The sequence below is a fragment of the Caretta caretta genome, chromosome 2 (genome assembly GCF_965140235.1).
Source record: "Caretta caretta isolate rCarCar2 chromosome 2, rCarCar1.hap1, whole genome shotgun sequence".
NCBI lineage: Eukaryota > Metazoa > Chordata > Testudines > Cheloniidae > Caretta > Caretta caretta.
The window spans coordinates 162,815,716-162,833,447 of record NC_134207.1 but is presented as its reverse complement, the minus strand read 5'-3'; the positions used below and the strand labels follow the sequence as shown (position 1 = coordinate 162,833,447).

The 17,732-nt window shown below is 40.8% G+C and overlaps 1 protein-coding gene across 10 annotated transcripts in view; it reads left to right on the top strand.

The window, feature by feature from the left end:
- The window catches only part of FHOD3 (formin homology 2 domain containing 3), a 611,695-nt gene that overhangs the window by 281,381 nt on the left and 312,582 nt on the right, over nt 1–17,732 (top strand). For all 10 annotated transcript variants that reach the window (XM_075125568.1, XM_075125567.1, XM_075125566.1 and 7 more), the window contains exon 4: nt 9,356–9,423. In XM_075125568.1, the coding sequence (XP_074981669.1) occupies nt 9,356–9,423 (68 nt within the window). The remainder of the gene's footprint in view (nt 1–9,355; nt 9,424–17,732) is intronic.

Genomic DNA, 17,732 nt, shown 5'->3' with positions numbered 1-17,732 from the left:
GTCAGGCAGAATAAGCAGGAATTTGATAGAAATCATTGGAGGAGGGATTGATTTGATCTCTTCAGGCTTCCGTAGTGGAAGATGATAACCCCAGTTGCTAAGAATATATGGAAAAATCCATCTTTCACATCTAATTGGACCTTGTAGGTATCACTTTATTTTTTCTGTACATTGGTAATGAGCCTGGGGTGCCAATTCTTATGGTGGCGTGACAGCCATTTTGAAGTGCAGGAATTATGTAGAGAGATCAAGGATCCATTCCTGTGAAGATTTTTTTCTTTTGCTTTCCAGTTTTGGATAAGATGATTCAGCTCCTCCCTTATCTCTCCTCCATTTTCCAATTCCTGAATTTACTCATCTTAATACAAGCACTCCCTGTGTGTGAATCACAAAAGTTTCTGCTTTCTGACAGCATCATCTATCTCTCTCTGTCTTCTCATTTATTTCCCTCATTTGATGGCTATCTCCTCTTGTCTCTCTTCTGTACTGTCCTCCCCAACTTTTCTCCTTGTCTACCCTGATATAGCTGTTTCTCCTCATCCTCTGGCTCCGTATTTTTCTCCTCTGTCTGTCCTCTTGCAGTATCCCTTTATTGCTCTTTCTCTTCACTCATATTCCTGTCTGTCTTCAAATCATTTAGTCCCTTCATTCAGTGACCTCATTCTGTTTACATAGTTGTCAGTATAGGAGGTGGGAATCAAGGTTGCCACCAGTTCCTGGAGGATGGATGTACTTTCTGTTGAATTTTGTTACTTTTAATGTGAAACTTAATTTGAAGACCTGGTAGCCCTGTGTCAATCCCTGTCTGATATTGTAAAAATACCTACAAATAACAATATTCAGGAAGACCTCAAACGTTTTGGGTTTCGGATAAGCATCTCTTACTTCGGATGTCTCTCCGAACCCAGGGAGGCTATTGAAAGGCTTTACGGAGATCCTTCCGCATACAGGCTCCCTTGTCAAAACAGAATATCCCTATCTGTGGGGTCTCCTTGAGGGAGGCCCAGCAGACTGTTATTCCAAATTGATACGTTCAGTGGGAGGACTGCAGACCTATAACATAGAGAGAGAATTTCTTGAGATGAGATGTGTCGATTTGCCCTGTAGTTCTTGCATTATGGAAAGTGAAGTTCTCCCTCCCCCTGCCCAGCCTGTCCCTGATGTGGTTCCACCCCCTAAATCCACAAATTCTCCCAAGATCTGCAGATGCCCTCTGTCTGCACTGGCTCCCTGAATTCACCATCAGCTCCCTGGCAGCTTGGCTTTTGTAGGGGTCTGAAGGAGTTGTGGGGATGGGGGAGGGTTCAGTATTAATTTATGCACAAAGGTGGCATGGGTTTCAAGGTGAGGTGGGAGGGGCTTATAATTCTACTTTGATGGCTATCTTTCCTCCCCCTCCACACCTGCGGATCCTGCACATCACAGGGTCTCTGAAGAACAGATTCTATTGGGGTATGGGGAAATGATGCCAAGAGAGAGCATTCCTTGTACCCAGGCCTAATGGATCATGGTTTTTTACATCCCTGTCCTCTCTACCTAAGGAGGTGACACTGTCCCCCAGATAATTAATGAAGCAGTTGTTTTGTGTCTGAATGAAAATGAGTAGAAGTAGGTTTTATTCTCATTGTTAGTCTGCCATGCATTCATTGTGAAGCAGGCTGAAAATTCTTTGGAATCAATCAGTGCTGGCAGCAATGTGGGCTTGAAGAGAGTTACTATAATTTGTTCTTGGCCTGTTGTTTTTATTGTCAAAAACTGCATTTCCTCACCAAATACTAGTCATTTACTGTTAGATTAATGAGAGACTATAAATCTTAAATTCACAAACTACAAATATTGCACAAATGAGTGTGTAATAATTTGTTAATTTATATATAGATAAACAGATTAGATAAAAATATCCAAGATTTGTAATATACAAAACTAAGTATCCTCAACAGAAACAGCAATTATGTTAATGTAATAGTGGACAATGTGCCTGTGAATAATTCCCCTCTTGAAATGATATATTTTGTAGGGATCTGGGAGTAAAAGGAAAGTGTATTGTCTTGCCAACAGATTTATTATTGGCTTTTGTGGGCAAAAACAAAACTAAGAAGAAAGCCCCTTTTTGGCATCATCACAGGTCTTTTCTTAGAGTGCCACTTTAATTTGTCTGACATACAATGAAAGAATGGCACGTTGCACTAATCAGTGTTGTATACAGTGAATTTATGGATCTGAGAATCTGTTTGCACCCATGGGCCCAATCCAGTAGTCTGTTGAAGTCAGTTGGAATGTTGCCTGAGGAAGCACTTCAGGATTGGATGCATGGGCCTGATTCATTGCTGCTACTCCACTTTTGTGCTTGTGTACTGCTGTTGATTCAAGTAGAATTACACTGGTGTAAAACAGGAGTGGCATGGTGGTGAATCAGGCTTCATATTTATACGGTACTCAGCTCTCACAGCAAGAGTTAAGTTTTCCCTACTATAAAAGAAAAATTGCCTGACTTCGTTTTTTCTCTCTTCTTTCTGTGGAAAAATTCAAATTGTTCCCTTTAATTCCAGTAGAGTGTTTAGCTGCCAATGAAGGTGTAGCTAATACATGTATTTCCAGATATTCAGGTTGTTCATTGCTTTAGGTTCAGAAATAATATTTTTAAATTTAAGTGGTAGCCAGATTTTTGGTGTTTTATGGAAGCCAGAGAATATTGCTACTCTTACCTCATGCACAGGGATTTTACCAAGGACTAGCAGGAACTATTTCAAATGTCCTTTACTGAGTCAATGCTGCGGACCCCGGTAATGTAATGTAATATAGAGTGTAGTGAAAGATGTTTCATCTCTGAAATCAGAGTTTGGAGAAGAGGGGCATGGATGGGAAATGTGGAGGTCGTTCAGTTAGGAGCAAATGAAGCAGAGTAACTCCCATTTGTGCTCAGCCAGATGTTAGCTTGCCTTTTGCCAGTAACCCAAAAGGCTGACGTTTCATAAATTACTGTACCCCAGGGCCTAATTCAGCTGGTGTGATGGACAGGGAAGGGAGGAGTTGTGTACTTCCTTCAGAGATCAGGCATTACACTTGGGACTATGTTTATCCAAGGTATTTTTTTTAAATTTGTGAATAAAAATGTGATTTTCCTAGCGAATACTAAGGAAAATTGAAGATTTTATTAATGACATAGAGTGGCGGTTCTCAAACCGTGGGTCAGGACCCCAGAGTGGGTCACAACCCCATTTTAATGGGGTCACCAGGGTTGGCTTTAGACAAGCTGGGACCCGGGGCTGAAGCTTGAGCCACACTGCCCAGGGCCAAAGCTGAAGCTCTCAAGGGCTTACAGGCCCCCTGCTTGGGGCTGAAGCCCTTGAGCTTCAGCTTTGCTCCTGCCTGGAGCTGTCTGGCTTGGGCTTTGCTCCCCTTCCCCTCCCCCCTCCCACACCATCCCCGACCTAGTACAGTGGGGCTTGGGTGGGCTCAGGCTTCGGTCCCCGCTCCTGAGGCCGTGTAGTAATTTTTGTTGTCAGAAGGGGGTCATGGTGCAATGAAGTTTGAGAACTTCTGACATAGAGGCAAATTACTACTTTTATTTTATTTTATTTTTCTCAGAACACCGAAAAGGAAAAAGAATGAAACCCTTTCATGCTACAACAAAAAGCCTTTGAAGGTCATGCACGAGAACCTTCCCAAGCTCTCTCTCAGTGTAAAATAATCTGTAAAATAAGCAGAGTTGTCTTTTCAATGATCCACTGACGTTTGTGTTCGCCTGAGAGAAAACCACTTTCACTGGTTTCATTTTTGGTCTAGGAAAGCTGTTTTAAAATAACCCTGGGTGTTAGAGGGGATGGGTGTAATACTAGTTTGCTTCTGTACCGTGTGGCCCTTTCTTAGCACACTGATGCTGAAGGTAAGGACCCAGGGTTGCCAACTCTACTGGTTTTAGCACAAGTCTTGCAATATGTGAAATTTTATTTAAAGATTCAGCTCCTGGAGACTCCTGATTAACTGAGAATCTCCTCTTTCATTTTAAAAATAAGTTTCTAGTGCTGAACTGTAGCTCATGAACGTGGTGAGGATGAGTCCCCTGGCAATAGAATTATTGTGGGGGCTGAGAATGTGACCCAGAGTGATTGGAGCAGCCACTGCTGTGCCCAGGATTAGGCTGGGGAATACGAAGCAGGGTAGCAGGGTTCAGGTGCCAGGGGCCAAGGTGGTCCCTTTCTCTCTCTGGCTGAAGAACGTCCTCCAAGCTGGCAGGTGGGGGGCATTTGGTGGAAGGATCCAGGGATGCTATAGCTGGGATCAGACAGGATCATGGGGACTGGAACCTTTGGGAGCCCAAGCGGAGCTGGGAGATATTGGGAGCCGGGTAGCAGGGCTACCCAGATGGCTGAGCTCCCTGCAGGGAGCAGGAGCCAGGCACAGGTGTTGGGGGAGGCAGGGATGGGACGGGCTCTGCAAGAGTCACCCCTGTTCCAGGGGTCTCCCCCATCTCCCTCGCTGCCCCTGTCTTCCTCTCAGCTTCCCCCTTGCTCTCCTCTGCTCCCTCCTGGGGCCTCCTGTTGTCCCTCAGGATGCGCCTCAGCCCACATTTTACCACCTCTGCTGGTCTTGGGGCACCATTCACCCCAGTTCGTACTTCCTAGTCCAGTCCTGGTGCTGTTCCAGCCCTTACAGGTCGCACTCCTCCCGCATCCCCGCAAGTGTGATGCATGTGGACAGAAACATATCAGGCCCCACAATATTTCCATTGAGGGGTGCTATCTCCCACTCCCCCCAACCCCTGAGTTCTGCCATCCCTTACCCTGTTGTTCGCAATTTTAAGCCAGAGAGTCCTTCCTTCCTTGTTTTTCCCCTGTGTCGGTAATGAAAACAACATGAAACTCTCGGATGTGGTTTGGGTTTGTATTGGCTGTGGTCTAGTCAGGTTCAGGTTGGGCTTTAAAATTGGGCCCAAGCAGACCTCTAACAGATAGTGCCTCCTTTCCCTTAAAAAATAATCCCTGCCATCTAGCGGTAATAGCTGACAAAACTACTGAGTGTGATCACTCCAAGATGAATGTCTTTAATAAAATCTTGACTTTCCGAACCTCCACGAGCTCTCTCTTTTATTTAGGAACTAAAAGCAATTTTGCAAATCATTACCATATAAGCATCAGAAATGCACGATTAATATTTAGGGAGTTTGAGACCTCTGACTGTGTCTATTGCTCTTAATTTATCTTATTTAATTTTAATGGTATTGTGGTTCCTGAATATATGAAATCCCTTTCTGTGCTCAGTCTGTGGAGGATATGAGTCTGTTACAGCCTTTGGTTGTGCGTCTTGGCATATTAATTCAATGTGTAGCAAGCTCACTCTTTTAGCTCTGGAGGGTCCATGGTTCAATCCCTGGTGTGTCAGCCAAGATCCAGCTCTCACATGAGCTCACAAGGATTTTCTTTTAAGTGAAGATATTCCTTAACCCTACTAGCCAACGTTGCCTGGTATGTATCCTCAACTAAACCGCGTTCTTTCAAAGAAGATCGTTTGACTGGCTACTAACAGAGCAGGCTCCATACAAAAGCTGTCTTCTTGTCTCCTGTTAACAGTTGGTGTTTATATATGGAGTATTTTATATGATAGCAAACCCGTGGCCAGCTAGGACTTTAAAGCTGTCAGCATGGCCCTGAAGTTAGAAATTAGCAGTAGCAGCGGGAATACAATTTGGATGCTTCTGCTTCAGAATTATAGGCACCTATCACTTCAGTTACAGGAGACTCTTCTCAGCTGTTGGCTGAATTATGACACACTCATTCAAACACAGAGCTGAGTATTTCTGAGTCTGTCCAGTAGAGGGGTAGCATTACACATCACAGTAGCGAGTTCATTACAATCCAGTGACCCGGGTGTTTTGTTAGATAGCTTTTGCTATCTTGTTTCTTAATTATCTTTGGTATTCTTATGAAAGCACTGTAAAAAAAAAATGCACTTCATTCCTGGTTTACCACACAAAGAGAGATTACTGCAATTGATTATTCTTGACTTTCAAATCCTGCTGTCAGTTTAATGTTTGCACTGTCTCTGTTCATATATGAAGCTTATGGGATAAGCATCAAAACACGCTGTTAACTCACATGTGGCATTCGCATTCCTTTTGACATTTATAGGAGTTCTACCATGCCTTGAGGGCTGTATATAGCCCTAAATGTTTATCTTGTAGATAAAGTTCTGTGTATCTTGAAGAAAATAGCATAGTACCACAAGGAAAAGAAAAGCTTGCCTTATACAGAGTTCTCTGCTTAGGGTGAATTACACTCTTACTTCATGCAGAAATCAACCCATGGCATTTTCTAATGTAGCATAACTCTTAAAGATATGAGTATTTCACTTATCTTCTGGATTATGGGTCTGTAAATGTTTCTGATTTTTCACAATTCCTCGGTGGAGCCAAGTCTTGAGAAGATCCATGTATTGCCAAGGCATGTAAAAATTAGCCTGAATAAACTGTAGCAGTTGGAATTGTGAGTGAATAGGTTACATCTGTTTAAATACACAAGCTCATCTTAACATGTGAAGAGAACTGTGAACATTAATTGGGGTTTTTTTCTCCAGTTTGCTACACGTGGCCGGTGCAACATGCTGGCTCACATCTAAAATGTACTTTCACTCCCCTCTAAGTGGAGTCAGATCTGTTCAAGTGTTGGATTATGTTGCCCTGTGGTAGCTGGCTGCCTCTGCTGTAAGCCTTAATACTGCTAGAAGCTATTGGTGAGCCTCCTTTAGCTCAAGTGGTGTATATTCAGAAGTGAAGTTACAGACTTCTGTCTCATATGAACAACTGACAGACACATTGTCTATCCTTGAGCCATAGATTTTTTTACACCACATCTGTGAAAAGAGAAAACAAAAGAACACAAGTAAATAGTTCAACTTTATTCTTCTCAGAGAACTACCAAAAATTGCATGCACCAGCGGAGGCAGCCACCATTGTAGTATCATAACAATACATGATGATTATTTACCCCAGGCTGCGGCAATAATTGCTTTTGTGTAAGGAAGGGCCCACAGGTGACATTGTTTAAAATGTTGATATTTATGTACAAAGTTGCCAGCACTACAAGAAATGGTGCCTCTCTTAATTAGGATGATGCTGCATTGCCTTATTTGCCTCACTCTGCGATGCCAGTGACTTATATGAATGGAGGGAAATTAGTTATAACAAATGCCAGATGGAGGTATATTTCACAGAGAAATAGTTTTGTGCTATATAGTATGTGAAGTCAACAAACAAGGTCTTAAAAAAATCCCTATTATTCTTTAAGCTTTCCTGACAAGACTCCTCTTTGTCAAGCCAAGAAATGTCATCTGCTTATACATGCCAATACATTTTTAAGATAGAACAATTAAAGATTGCAGTTTATGGTTTTAAGTGAAATCCCTTCCTCCAGGGTTTTTGTCAGAAATCCATAAACTCTACAAGGAAGAGGAATGATTGTAACAGCTGTAATAGTTGGGTCAGTTCTACACGTTCTGCCTTCAAAGCCAAAGGCAGTTTGGGATGACCAAAATGCTTTATGAGGCTTATAAACAACTGCTGAAGTTATATTTTCTGATTGGATGAGACTGTTGGGACTAGAAGGTGTTTATTCACATTAACCCTCAGGTCTTCTCAAATTAAGTTTTTTAGAGTTATGTGGAAAAAGGAAAGTCTCTGAGCAAAAATGTAAGAAATCCCCAAATGCCTATTTTTTCTGCATCCTTCCCAGAAAGAGGAAAAGAAAATGTGGCTATTGAATTTTGTACAGTATTTAGTGTAGTACAAAAATATGCAAAGGGAAGTGTGTGTGTCGGGGAGAGGAGAATTTATTTAAGTCAGTTCCATACACTTGGCTGATGGTGTGTCATCTTGCCACACAGGAACATCCACAGTCTGCAGTTACTTTATCCTTGATCCCATGAGCCTCTGAGTGCCTCTTTAAAGCTATTGAGCATCCTTCATACCCATCCTTTGCAGGACTAGGCTCCTATGCTCCATGTGATACCTTTTGGGAGAGGCTAACAGCATCCTGAAAGGTCACCAAAAGAAGTTGGTTTCTCTTGTTAATTGCCTTCATAATATGTTAATTCAATACACACATATTGCCATATTTGGGGTTGGGAAGGAATTTTCCTCCAGGGCAGATTGGAAGAGGCCCTGGGGGTTTTTCGCCTTCCTCTGTAGCATGGGGCACGGGTCACTTGCTGGAGGATTCTCTGCACCTTGAAGTCTTTAAACCACGATTTGAAGACTTCAGTAGCTCAGACATAGGTGAGAGGTTTATTGCAGGAGTGGGTGGGTGAGATTCTGTGGCCTGCATTGTGCAGGAGGTCAGACTAGATAATCATAATGGTCCCTTCTGACCTTAATATTTATGAATCTATGAATCCATCTAAAATTAATGACTTTTTCCACTTTTCATTATTTATTCTATGACTATGCATTTATATATATGTGTGTGTGTGTGTATATATATATATATAGAGAGAGAGAGATTGAGATATATATTAAGGGAGAAAAACATTGTTCTGAATTATGCTCAGAACAAACTGTGCAGCTATTTCTGATATTAAGTATCCTCACATACATTGCAATTGCAGAAAGGTATTCCAATTACAAAAAATGAGAACACAGGAAAGGAACATCTTGGGGATTCAGTGGCTCAAGGACTGATAATGGGGATGTGGATACTTTTACTTCTAAGTCACTAGTTCAAATGTAGATAGATTGGTAGCGATCTAAGCTTACTACCACTTGATAGTAGTCTGCATAAAATGAGGGATCTGAGCGATATGTCCTCAGTCTACTTCCCATTTGATTTTCCAAATCATAAAGCTGGCACTAGTTAGCATGATCATTGGCCATCATAGAACAATGGTCAAAGACTGCATAGGTATGAGGACTGAAGTCCACTCTCGTTCCTTAAAAGTAATCCTTCCAGGACAGGATTGAGGCTCATTATTGGGGCAGTGTGGGGAAGCTTGCAGTGCAGCTGCTGTGAAGTCTTCATTGCTGTCAGTCCAGTACCTTTCACAGGCTCTAAATTTAACTTAAAAAGGAAAGAAAGCTAGATAGACACAATTACACTTGAAAAATCCTCATAGTCTCATTTTCTTGTGACCTTTCCTAAAATTCCTCTGGGAAATTTCACTCAGGCCATGAATAATTAACTCATTTTATTTGTGCTATTTGATTAACAGGTATTATATCTATGAAAAAAAAAAGGTTGGCTAGTCTAAGAGGAATGTACTACTTAGTAAATGGACACTGCGACCATTCCTCACCAGCTCCCCTCTAACTCCATCTCATTTTGGCAGTCTTGTTAATGTTGGGATTTTTTGTTGTTCCTTATTTCAGAAAAACTCTACAACTCCAGTGGACGGGAGCTGAGACGGGCCCTTTTCTCTTTGAAACAAATATTTCAGGTAAGTGAATACCTTACCGATGAATCTCCAGGCTATTCAACAGTAAATTGTTTTTCCTTCTTTGCATAAGGGAATAATTGAAAAGTAACCCACATTGATTATATGACCTGGTGGTTAGGGCACCGATGTGGGAGACTCAGGTTCATGTCCCTGCTCCAATGAATATTTAATTATTTATACAAAATGGGACAGCTCCAATGGAAAAAGTTTAGAGAGACCCATCCCAAAAAAGCCAGTAGTCTCATAATTAGAGCACTCACCTGCATTTCAAGTCCCTGGTCTGAGCAGGGACTTGTACGTGGGTTTTCCGCATCCGAGAGGAGAGTTCCAACCGCTGAACTATTAGCTATTCTGTGGTGGATGGGTTGCTCTTTTCTTCTGGTTTTGACCATATATTCCATCCTGGACCTGCAAAACCTTTCTCAGCTAAACATTTGTTGACCCTGGTACACTTCCGCAAAAAGGTTTTGTTTTGATGAATTGCAAAACTATTTAGTTGGAAAATTCCCAGCCAGCTCTAATTATAATTCATATGCATAGGCAACCTTCTTTCTGGCATTTCCTAACTATTGAGTGCTTTACTTTTCAAGCTTAATACTTTTCTTTTAATACAGTTTTTTTAGTGTAATTAAGCATTGAAAGATAATATAAGGATTTTTTTAAAAGGAAACATAAGATAACTACTTTTAAACTAAACATAAATTAAGCTAGATCATTGGAGTTCCACTAAGGATGGAGTTAGCTTGTTGACTGACCCAGTCTGATGGTGTGAAATAATCAGTTTCCATAGAGTACTGGATTTTCCTTCTTTCTTATATATTTGTTCTAAAGAGGAAGTTGGGAACTGTCTATGTCCATACACCTGCTGCCAACTGATTTATGAACTCTCACTGAATGATGATGATTTTGGGAGACTCTTCATCTCCTGCATTCCAGGATAGAAATTTTAATAAGACAATGACGTCACTGGGAGATTTGAGGGAAAAAGTACAGCTTGTAATGGAGAGAATCCATATCACGTTTGAATACTTGAAGTTGTGTGTTACCAAAATGGAAAATGAGGGAGAAAAGACCATAGGGAATTTATTGGAGTTTTACCAATTAATTGTTGTGAAGATTAACTATAGTACCTATGTAATATCTGTGTCATTATTCCCATTAGTTACAAGTATTTTGAAGATACTGTCCAAGGGTGCCTTTAGAATATTTTGAAAAGAACTGTCAAGGAAAAAATACAAGATTTTTATAGACAGCAAAGTGATGTTCTGTGACTTTTCTCGAAAGATGAGAAATGTCTGCGTTGAAATGTTAATTTATAAGCACTGAAGAAAAGTGGGTGAGTTAAAGTAATTGTGTACAAAAATATATGTCCAAAATGGTGCCAGGAGACTTGAATTTCTAGAATCAGTGCCAGGAAAGTATTGTAGTATTAGAAGTCTTTTGATATAAAATTGTGCTAAGACTAAGAAAAAATTATAGTCTTCAGCATAAATCAGCTATCTGATGATGTTCTATCATGTTGGTTTTAGTAATAGAGCACCTTCAGGGCTACTTTTTTTTTTCTGAAATATTAGAATTTACGTTAAAAGTTGTATCTTCAGGCTAATCCCATTCTTTATATTTTCACACAGTGCTCATTTTGTAATAATTTTCAAAAGGCAATGGAGATTTCATCATCTCTGAGAAAAGTGCCAGAACATCTCATAACACCATCTTTTTGTAATCATGTGATCAGAGGTCAGTTAATTTGGCAAAAGAGTCTGTGCCCATCTATTTTTTCCATTAAAAGTGTTTGAAGGTAGTGTGCATCTCTTATTTGCATTAAGGGAATGAGCCCAGGTTTTATAAGTCATTCAAGCAGCACATAAATATGAAATCAAAATAACCAATGCTTTTGTTTGTCGCACAAGGCCTCAGCAAAGTGAAGCAAGGCTTGGCAAATACTGAGCCATTGTTTTGAATCATAAACAAACAAAAAATTTGATTAATGTGACATATACAGAGCAGGAATCTCTCTTTGGTTTCTGATGAGGGCTGAATTCATTAAAAGGGTACAGGGAGAGTTTTCTTTTTGAAGACCTAAATACTATTGCAATTTCTTAATTTCCTATTTTAAAATGTTAATATTTCCAATCAGCATTTTCTCTGGGGTAAATTGTGATACTGTTATTTTGATTTACTATGTATTTTGATTGTATCTGCATGGACAATCAAGTCAAGCATGTTCTTCTCAGGGCTTGTCTACATTACCCGCAGGATCGATGGGCAGCAATCGATCCAGTGGGGGTCGATTTATCGCGTCTAGTCTAGACACGATAAATCGACAGCCCAGCACTCTCCCGTTGACTCCGGTACTCCACCGGAGCAAGAGGCGCAGACGGAGTCGACAGAGGAGTGTCAGCTGTCAACTCATTGCAATGAAGTCACCGTGGTGAGTAGATTTAAGTATGTCGACTTCAGCTACGTTATTCACGTAGCTGAAGTTGCATAACTTAGATCGATCCCCCTCCCTCCCAGTGTAGACCAGGCCTTAGTGTCTTAACTATTCAGTAACTGCAGGAACGGTATTATGGCAAGTCCATGAGGGAACCAAGCACCCCTTGCTTATGGGCACAGCGAGCAGGTATGTGGCCTACATCTTCTATCTGGCCACAGTGGCAAATGGGAGCCACGAAGACTCCACTTGTCATAGGCCTGGTCTACACTGGTGGGGGGGAATCGAGCTAAGTTATGTAACTTCAGCTACTTACTTAGATCTACTCACCATGGTGTCTCCACTGCGGTGAGTCAACAGCTGACACTCCCCCATCAACTCCACCTATGCTTCTCACTCCGGTGGAATACTGGAGTCGACGGGAGAGCACTCGGCGGTCGATTTATCGCATCTAGACTAGACGCGATAAATCGACCCCCTCTGGATCGATCGCTACCCATCAATCCTGTGGGTAATGTAGACAAGCCCACAGACACAGAGTTGGCGGGTTCCTAGGCCATGGCCCGACCACTACTTGGCTGGGCCAAACTTGAGTGTCGCTGCAATTCTGTGCCCCAGGTTGCAGCATTACTCACTGAAATTTGGAGGGGGCAAACATAGGGCCTCATGTGCCAAGGGGGTAAGGAGGCTGCTGGGAGGGGGGCTTGAGGGGGGAAGAGAAGGTCAAGTGTATGTGGAGAGAAATCCAAATCTATGTCCCCCCATTTTAAATAGTGCTCCATAACCTTTGGTTAGAGTCATTAGCAGCACATCTGATCAGTCCACATCTGAACTGATTGAGCTTTACCCAGAGATTGCGAAGAAGGTTAAAACAAGAGGGCTGGGCTGTTGGTTTTCTTCCGAGATAGGCATTGACTATGTCTGAAGCTTATTCTTGCCACCTAGTATGTCACCTTGAGATGATATTGAGGTTCCTTAGGGTAATTGTCCAAATGGGGCACCTTGAGCTGAGACAGTGGCTCAGTGCATTAAACACATCTTTAAACAGGATAGATGTGGCATGTCTTCTACCTTAAGGAGCAGATTCTGCAAGGCAACTTGTTGCTTGAGGTCAGGAGAAGCAACGGACAGGACTGGTAGCCAGGCCAGATTACTTGTTCTCATATTACCTGTTGTTATATGCATAGTTTTGGTCAGCTGAGCGTCTACTAGTCTTGTGTGAAAAGAGCTGACCCACCCTGGGAAGCAATACTTGTCTACAGAATAATACAAGGCAAACCCAGAGTTTCACAGGCCTGGCCTATGCTTAAAAAGTAGGTTGACCTAGTTACGTTCCTCCGGGCTGTGAAAATTTCACACCCTTAGCCCCGGTGCAAACATGACTAGGTCAACAGAAGAATTATTCTGTCAACCTAGCTACTATCTTTCAGAATGATGGGTTAACTACATAGAAAAACCCCTTCTGTCAATGTAGGGAGCTTCTACCCTGCAGTATCACAGCTGTAGCACCTTAGCAATGTCACCGTAATGTCTGTAGTGTAGACATGCCTTTAGTGTGTGTGTATTGTCTTCCCAGATACAACCAGCTAAATTGCTGATTCTTGTCTTTATTTGCAGTGAGGTGTTGATAAGGTGTGCCTTTCAAGTGATTCTGATTTACTGTTTCCTTACTCCACAAATACTCCTGTTGACTTCAATTGGAGTACTTGTGCAGTAAGGAAGGTAGCATTCAGCATGAGAGAGGATATCGGAATCTGGCCCTAAATTAACAGAAAATAAGCATGGCACATAATGAAATAATGAACAGGAGTTCCTCTTTTAAAATCATAATTTAAAATAGAGGAAAAATAGCTGTATTAAAAAAAACCCTTAATATTTTATCAGTTTTAAAGGCAAAATAAATGAATAATGCATAATAGTATATCTATTTTACACGATATTAAAGGATTTTATTTAATAGAGCCTCTAGTACTACAGCACATAATAAAATGGAAAAAGTTATGCTCAGAGGAATAATAACCATGCTTGAGAAGGTACAAACTAAAAATGGTGATCAGACCATAGTTTAAAAATATGCTAATTGTAGTCTTTCAGTATATCAATAAGTCAGACAAAAAATACATTCCTACAAGAGAAAGAAGAAGAAAACAACAACAGAAGCATCCTCTATTTGTAAAATTGAAATAAAGAGGACTGTAAGAGGACTGTAAGAGATGCTGATCAACTAGTGCATTAGGTTTTGTGGAAAGCAAGCATTGATAGAGTATAGTGGTAGAGTATTATGTCAGTTTTTGTTTTAGTGAAAATAATCTTCTGCATAAAGAACTTTTTCCATTAAAATGCCAATGTTCACATCTGGCGGTGTTACACTGTATCCTCTTTGATTAATCTATACTTTTATTTGATGATGTTGTCAGAATGTTGGGCAATATAGAATACGTAGTCACATATAAAATCTGCGTATATATTTTCGCCTTTTGTCACAAATTCATTAATCATAGAACAATGGAGCTTTGTTTAAAATGTTAAAGGGAGTAAATATCTCAGACTCCTAAAAACATTAACAAGAAGGTGTTCAGAAGCACACAGTTTTATCAGTAAGTGAAATCAAATGTCACACACTTCAGCCTCTAAGAAGTCATCAATCACTCTTAGAAGAGTAGAAGGAGTATACTCTGTTTTCCTCATTGATCTGAGGAAGGAGATGTGTCAAGGAGGGTACTCCTTCTGCTCTTCTAAGAATGATTGATGACTCCTTAGGGAGTGAAGTGTGTGACATTTAATTTAGGAGCCTCTGTCCTGGCATGCAAAGCCCTGTAGATTTGTCCAAAGAGAACAGTCTTCTAAACTCAGATTGCCAGATCTCCCCTCTAAGAGCTAAAACTCTTGCAAGGACTCCTGATCAGCCATGGGGAAGAGAGAACCTTTCTTCCCATCCTGACTTCCCAATCTCAGAGTCCAGAGTTTGCTTCATCTTTACCCAACTTTGAACAAGACAGGTTTCAAAAATCACCAGTGAAATACAGGTTGTATCACCCTAAGTGTTAGCAAAGTTCCTTTCACAAAACCACATCCAAAGCCAAAGCCTTACTGAGGCCTAGGCAATGTTATTGTCTGTGGATTAAAACATCCATCAGATCACACACACAGATTTTAAAGTGTTGAGCTCTTTCTTCTAAGCAGGTACAAAAACATCAGGAGTAGGACAACAACCCTAGAAACCACAACTTTTTGCGTCTGAGATATTTATGTCTATTTGAATTGAAATACTGTAGCACAGGACAACTAATTTTGTGTTTTCTACCTAGTTTATCTTGCATTACTTTCACATTTAATGTGACGTTGTTTGATCGACTGTACAAGTTACTGTCCCATGAATGGGCACTTCTTATTAATGAGCTGCATTTTAGGTTTATTCTGCATGCTTCTTGAGTGAAATATTTGCTAGCAGCTGTCAGCTCCAAAATGAAGTGGAAAGAGTCACAATATAAAGCCACTCTTCCATTTTCATTCAAGACCTGAGGGATGAAATCCTGGTACCACTGAAGTCAATGGCAAAACACCCATTTTCTTCAGTGGGGGCGATAATTTTATCTAAGGAATGAAGTGTTGGTCTTCAGTGTACATGGACATAGTGAGAAATAGGGACAGTTTAACAGCACCTTTTGGTTCACTTCACTTCATAGTGGTGTAGCTCTAACACTTGTTTTATTTCAGACAAAAGGTGTGTGAGAAACCACCCAGGAGCTTTTGGTCTGAATGTTGTTTTGGGTAGGTATGTGTGAGTATGTGAGAGAATACAAAGAGACTGAGACCAGGTCTACGCTATAAACATACATTGGTTTAACCTACATCACTCAAGAGTGTGAAAAATCCACACCCCCTGAGCGATGCAGTTATACCGACCTAAGCTATAGTGTACACAGTGCTATGTCGATGGGAGAGGTTCTCCCATCTACATAGCTACTGCCTCTCACAGAGGTGGATTAACTACGCTGGAAAGAGAAGCTCTCCTGTTGGCATAGTAGTGTCTTCACGGAAGCAGTATAGAGGCTCAGCTGCACTCCTGATTTAAGTGTAGGCCTGTCCTGAGGTCACAGAGAGGCAGAGGAAAAAAGGCAAGAAAAAGCCAAGCAGGAGCCTGTAAGCACACTGTGACCCTAAAGCAAGCTTGACAGAGTGCCTTTGGTTATGGTGTTGGCGAAAGGAACTTAGAGGGCTGGTAAACTAAGAAACTGCTCCTTTTTGTTCTTGGCTCCAATGTATTCAGAGATACAAGATTTTGTACATTCCTTGTAAATAAACAGGATTGCATCAAAGAAATTCCTGGCTACGATCAATTTCTGCTCTCGACTGGAAAACCCACAGAGCCCTAAACTTTGATTAGCCATTTGGGTCAAAAAGGGGCAACAGTATTTATCTGTGATTGAAATATGGTATTTTTTCTCCCTTCCCTTTAACTGCAAATGCCAGAAGTGAGGTATGGAGGGAAAAAATTCCCAGACATTCCTGTTTTCTTGAAATGCTTTGGACAACTGAAGTCGCCAAGGCAATAAAATATACAAAGCCATAAAACCATCTATAATTTTTCCACTTCCGCCAAATGTAATTGAACTAATGCTGGAGCTTCTTCTGTGAAGATAGGCCTTCTTTCATTGAGTCATTTTTAAACCATACCTTATGTCTGAATTTCCAAATTCTGGGCTATGTAAACTGGCCATGAATAAATTTAGGCAGGAAATTAGAAGACGGTTTCTAACCACCATAGGAATGAGGTTCTGGAACAGATTTCCATTAGGAGTAGTGGGAGCAAACAACCTAATGAGTTTTAAGGTGGAGATTGATAGGTTTATGAACAGAGCCATATGACTGGGTGGCCTGCAACGGTAGGGGATTGGACTCGATGATCCAGGAGCTCCTTTCCAGTCCTCTGTCCCCATGTTCTTCTGAAAGAAGGGCTGGATGAGCTTAGTTCTTCACGTATAGTAGGTAGAGATCAAAAAGACCAAGTAGATAATTGAGTCCATCCTTCTACAATGTTAAGATGTTCCCTTCTTTTATGTCTCTCTTAAACCTAGATTACTAAAATGCTGTTATTGCAAATATATAGGAGATATATGCAGTATAAGGCATATACTGAACATTCAATTGCTGTCACATCTCCATTGCTCCATCACTAGCAGATAATTATTGTTCTTTTGTAAAGTATTTACATCTAATCTAGTCCCCACTCTGAGTGAAGGGTCGTTCCCTACAAAATACTTTCTATTATTTTGTCTAGTTTTGTTTAAATGTCTCAAGCAATGGCATACATAAGAATTCATACACAACACCAAATTAGGAGGACGTCTGGTATGCAAAACCTGTAGTAACATCACATTAAAGATTTGTCTAGAATAGGTGAAGTAGTTGAGGTTAGGTTGGGGCTAGCTAACACATTTTAGCTACCTTTGACCTAAGGTTGACCCTATTTTTAGTGCAGACTCAGGTTAACACTTGTACCTTGATCTAGCTGGTTAAAGCTCACTCCAGCACTGTTCTTGACCAGCTAAATTGAGGTGCAAGATGTTAACATGTTTGTACATGGAAAAGGTAACCCCAAGATAACCCTAACATAGTCTCAACTTCTTTTCCTAGTCTAGGCAACCCTTGTGAGTTCACTTATTAGATTATTAAATTTAAAATCCCTGTAAACATTTAGTGTGCTCTTTTTCTAATGGTTTGATCCAACTGCAATTAAGTAAATGGGAATTGTGTCATTGACTTCAATAGGACTTGCATTTGAGCCTAAATTTCCAACTGTGGCACCATCCTCAGCAAACAGAAGAGCACTGGATTTTTGAAAAAATAAAGGAGAGAAGATTATCATTTGTGG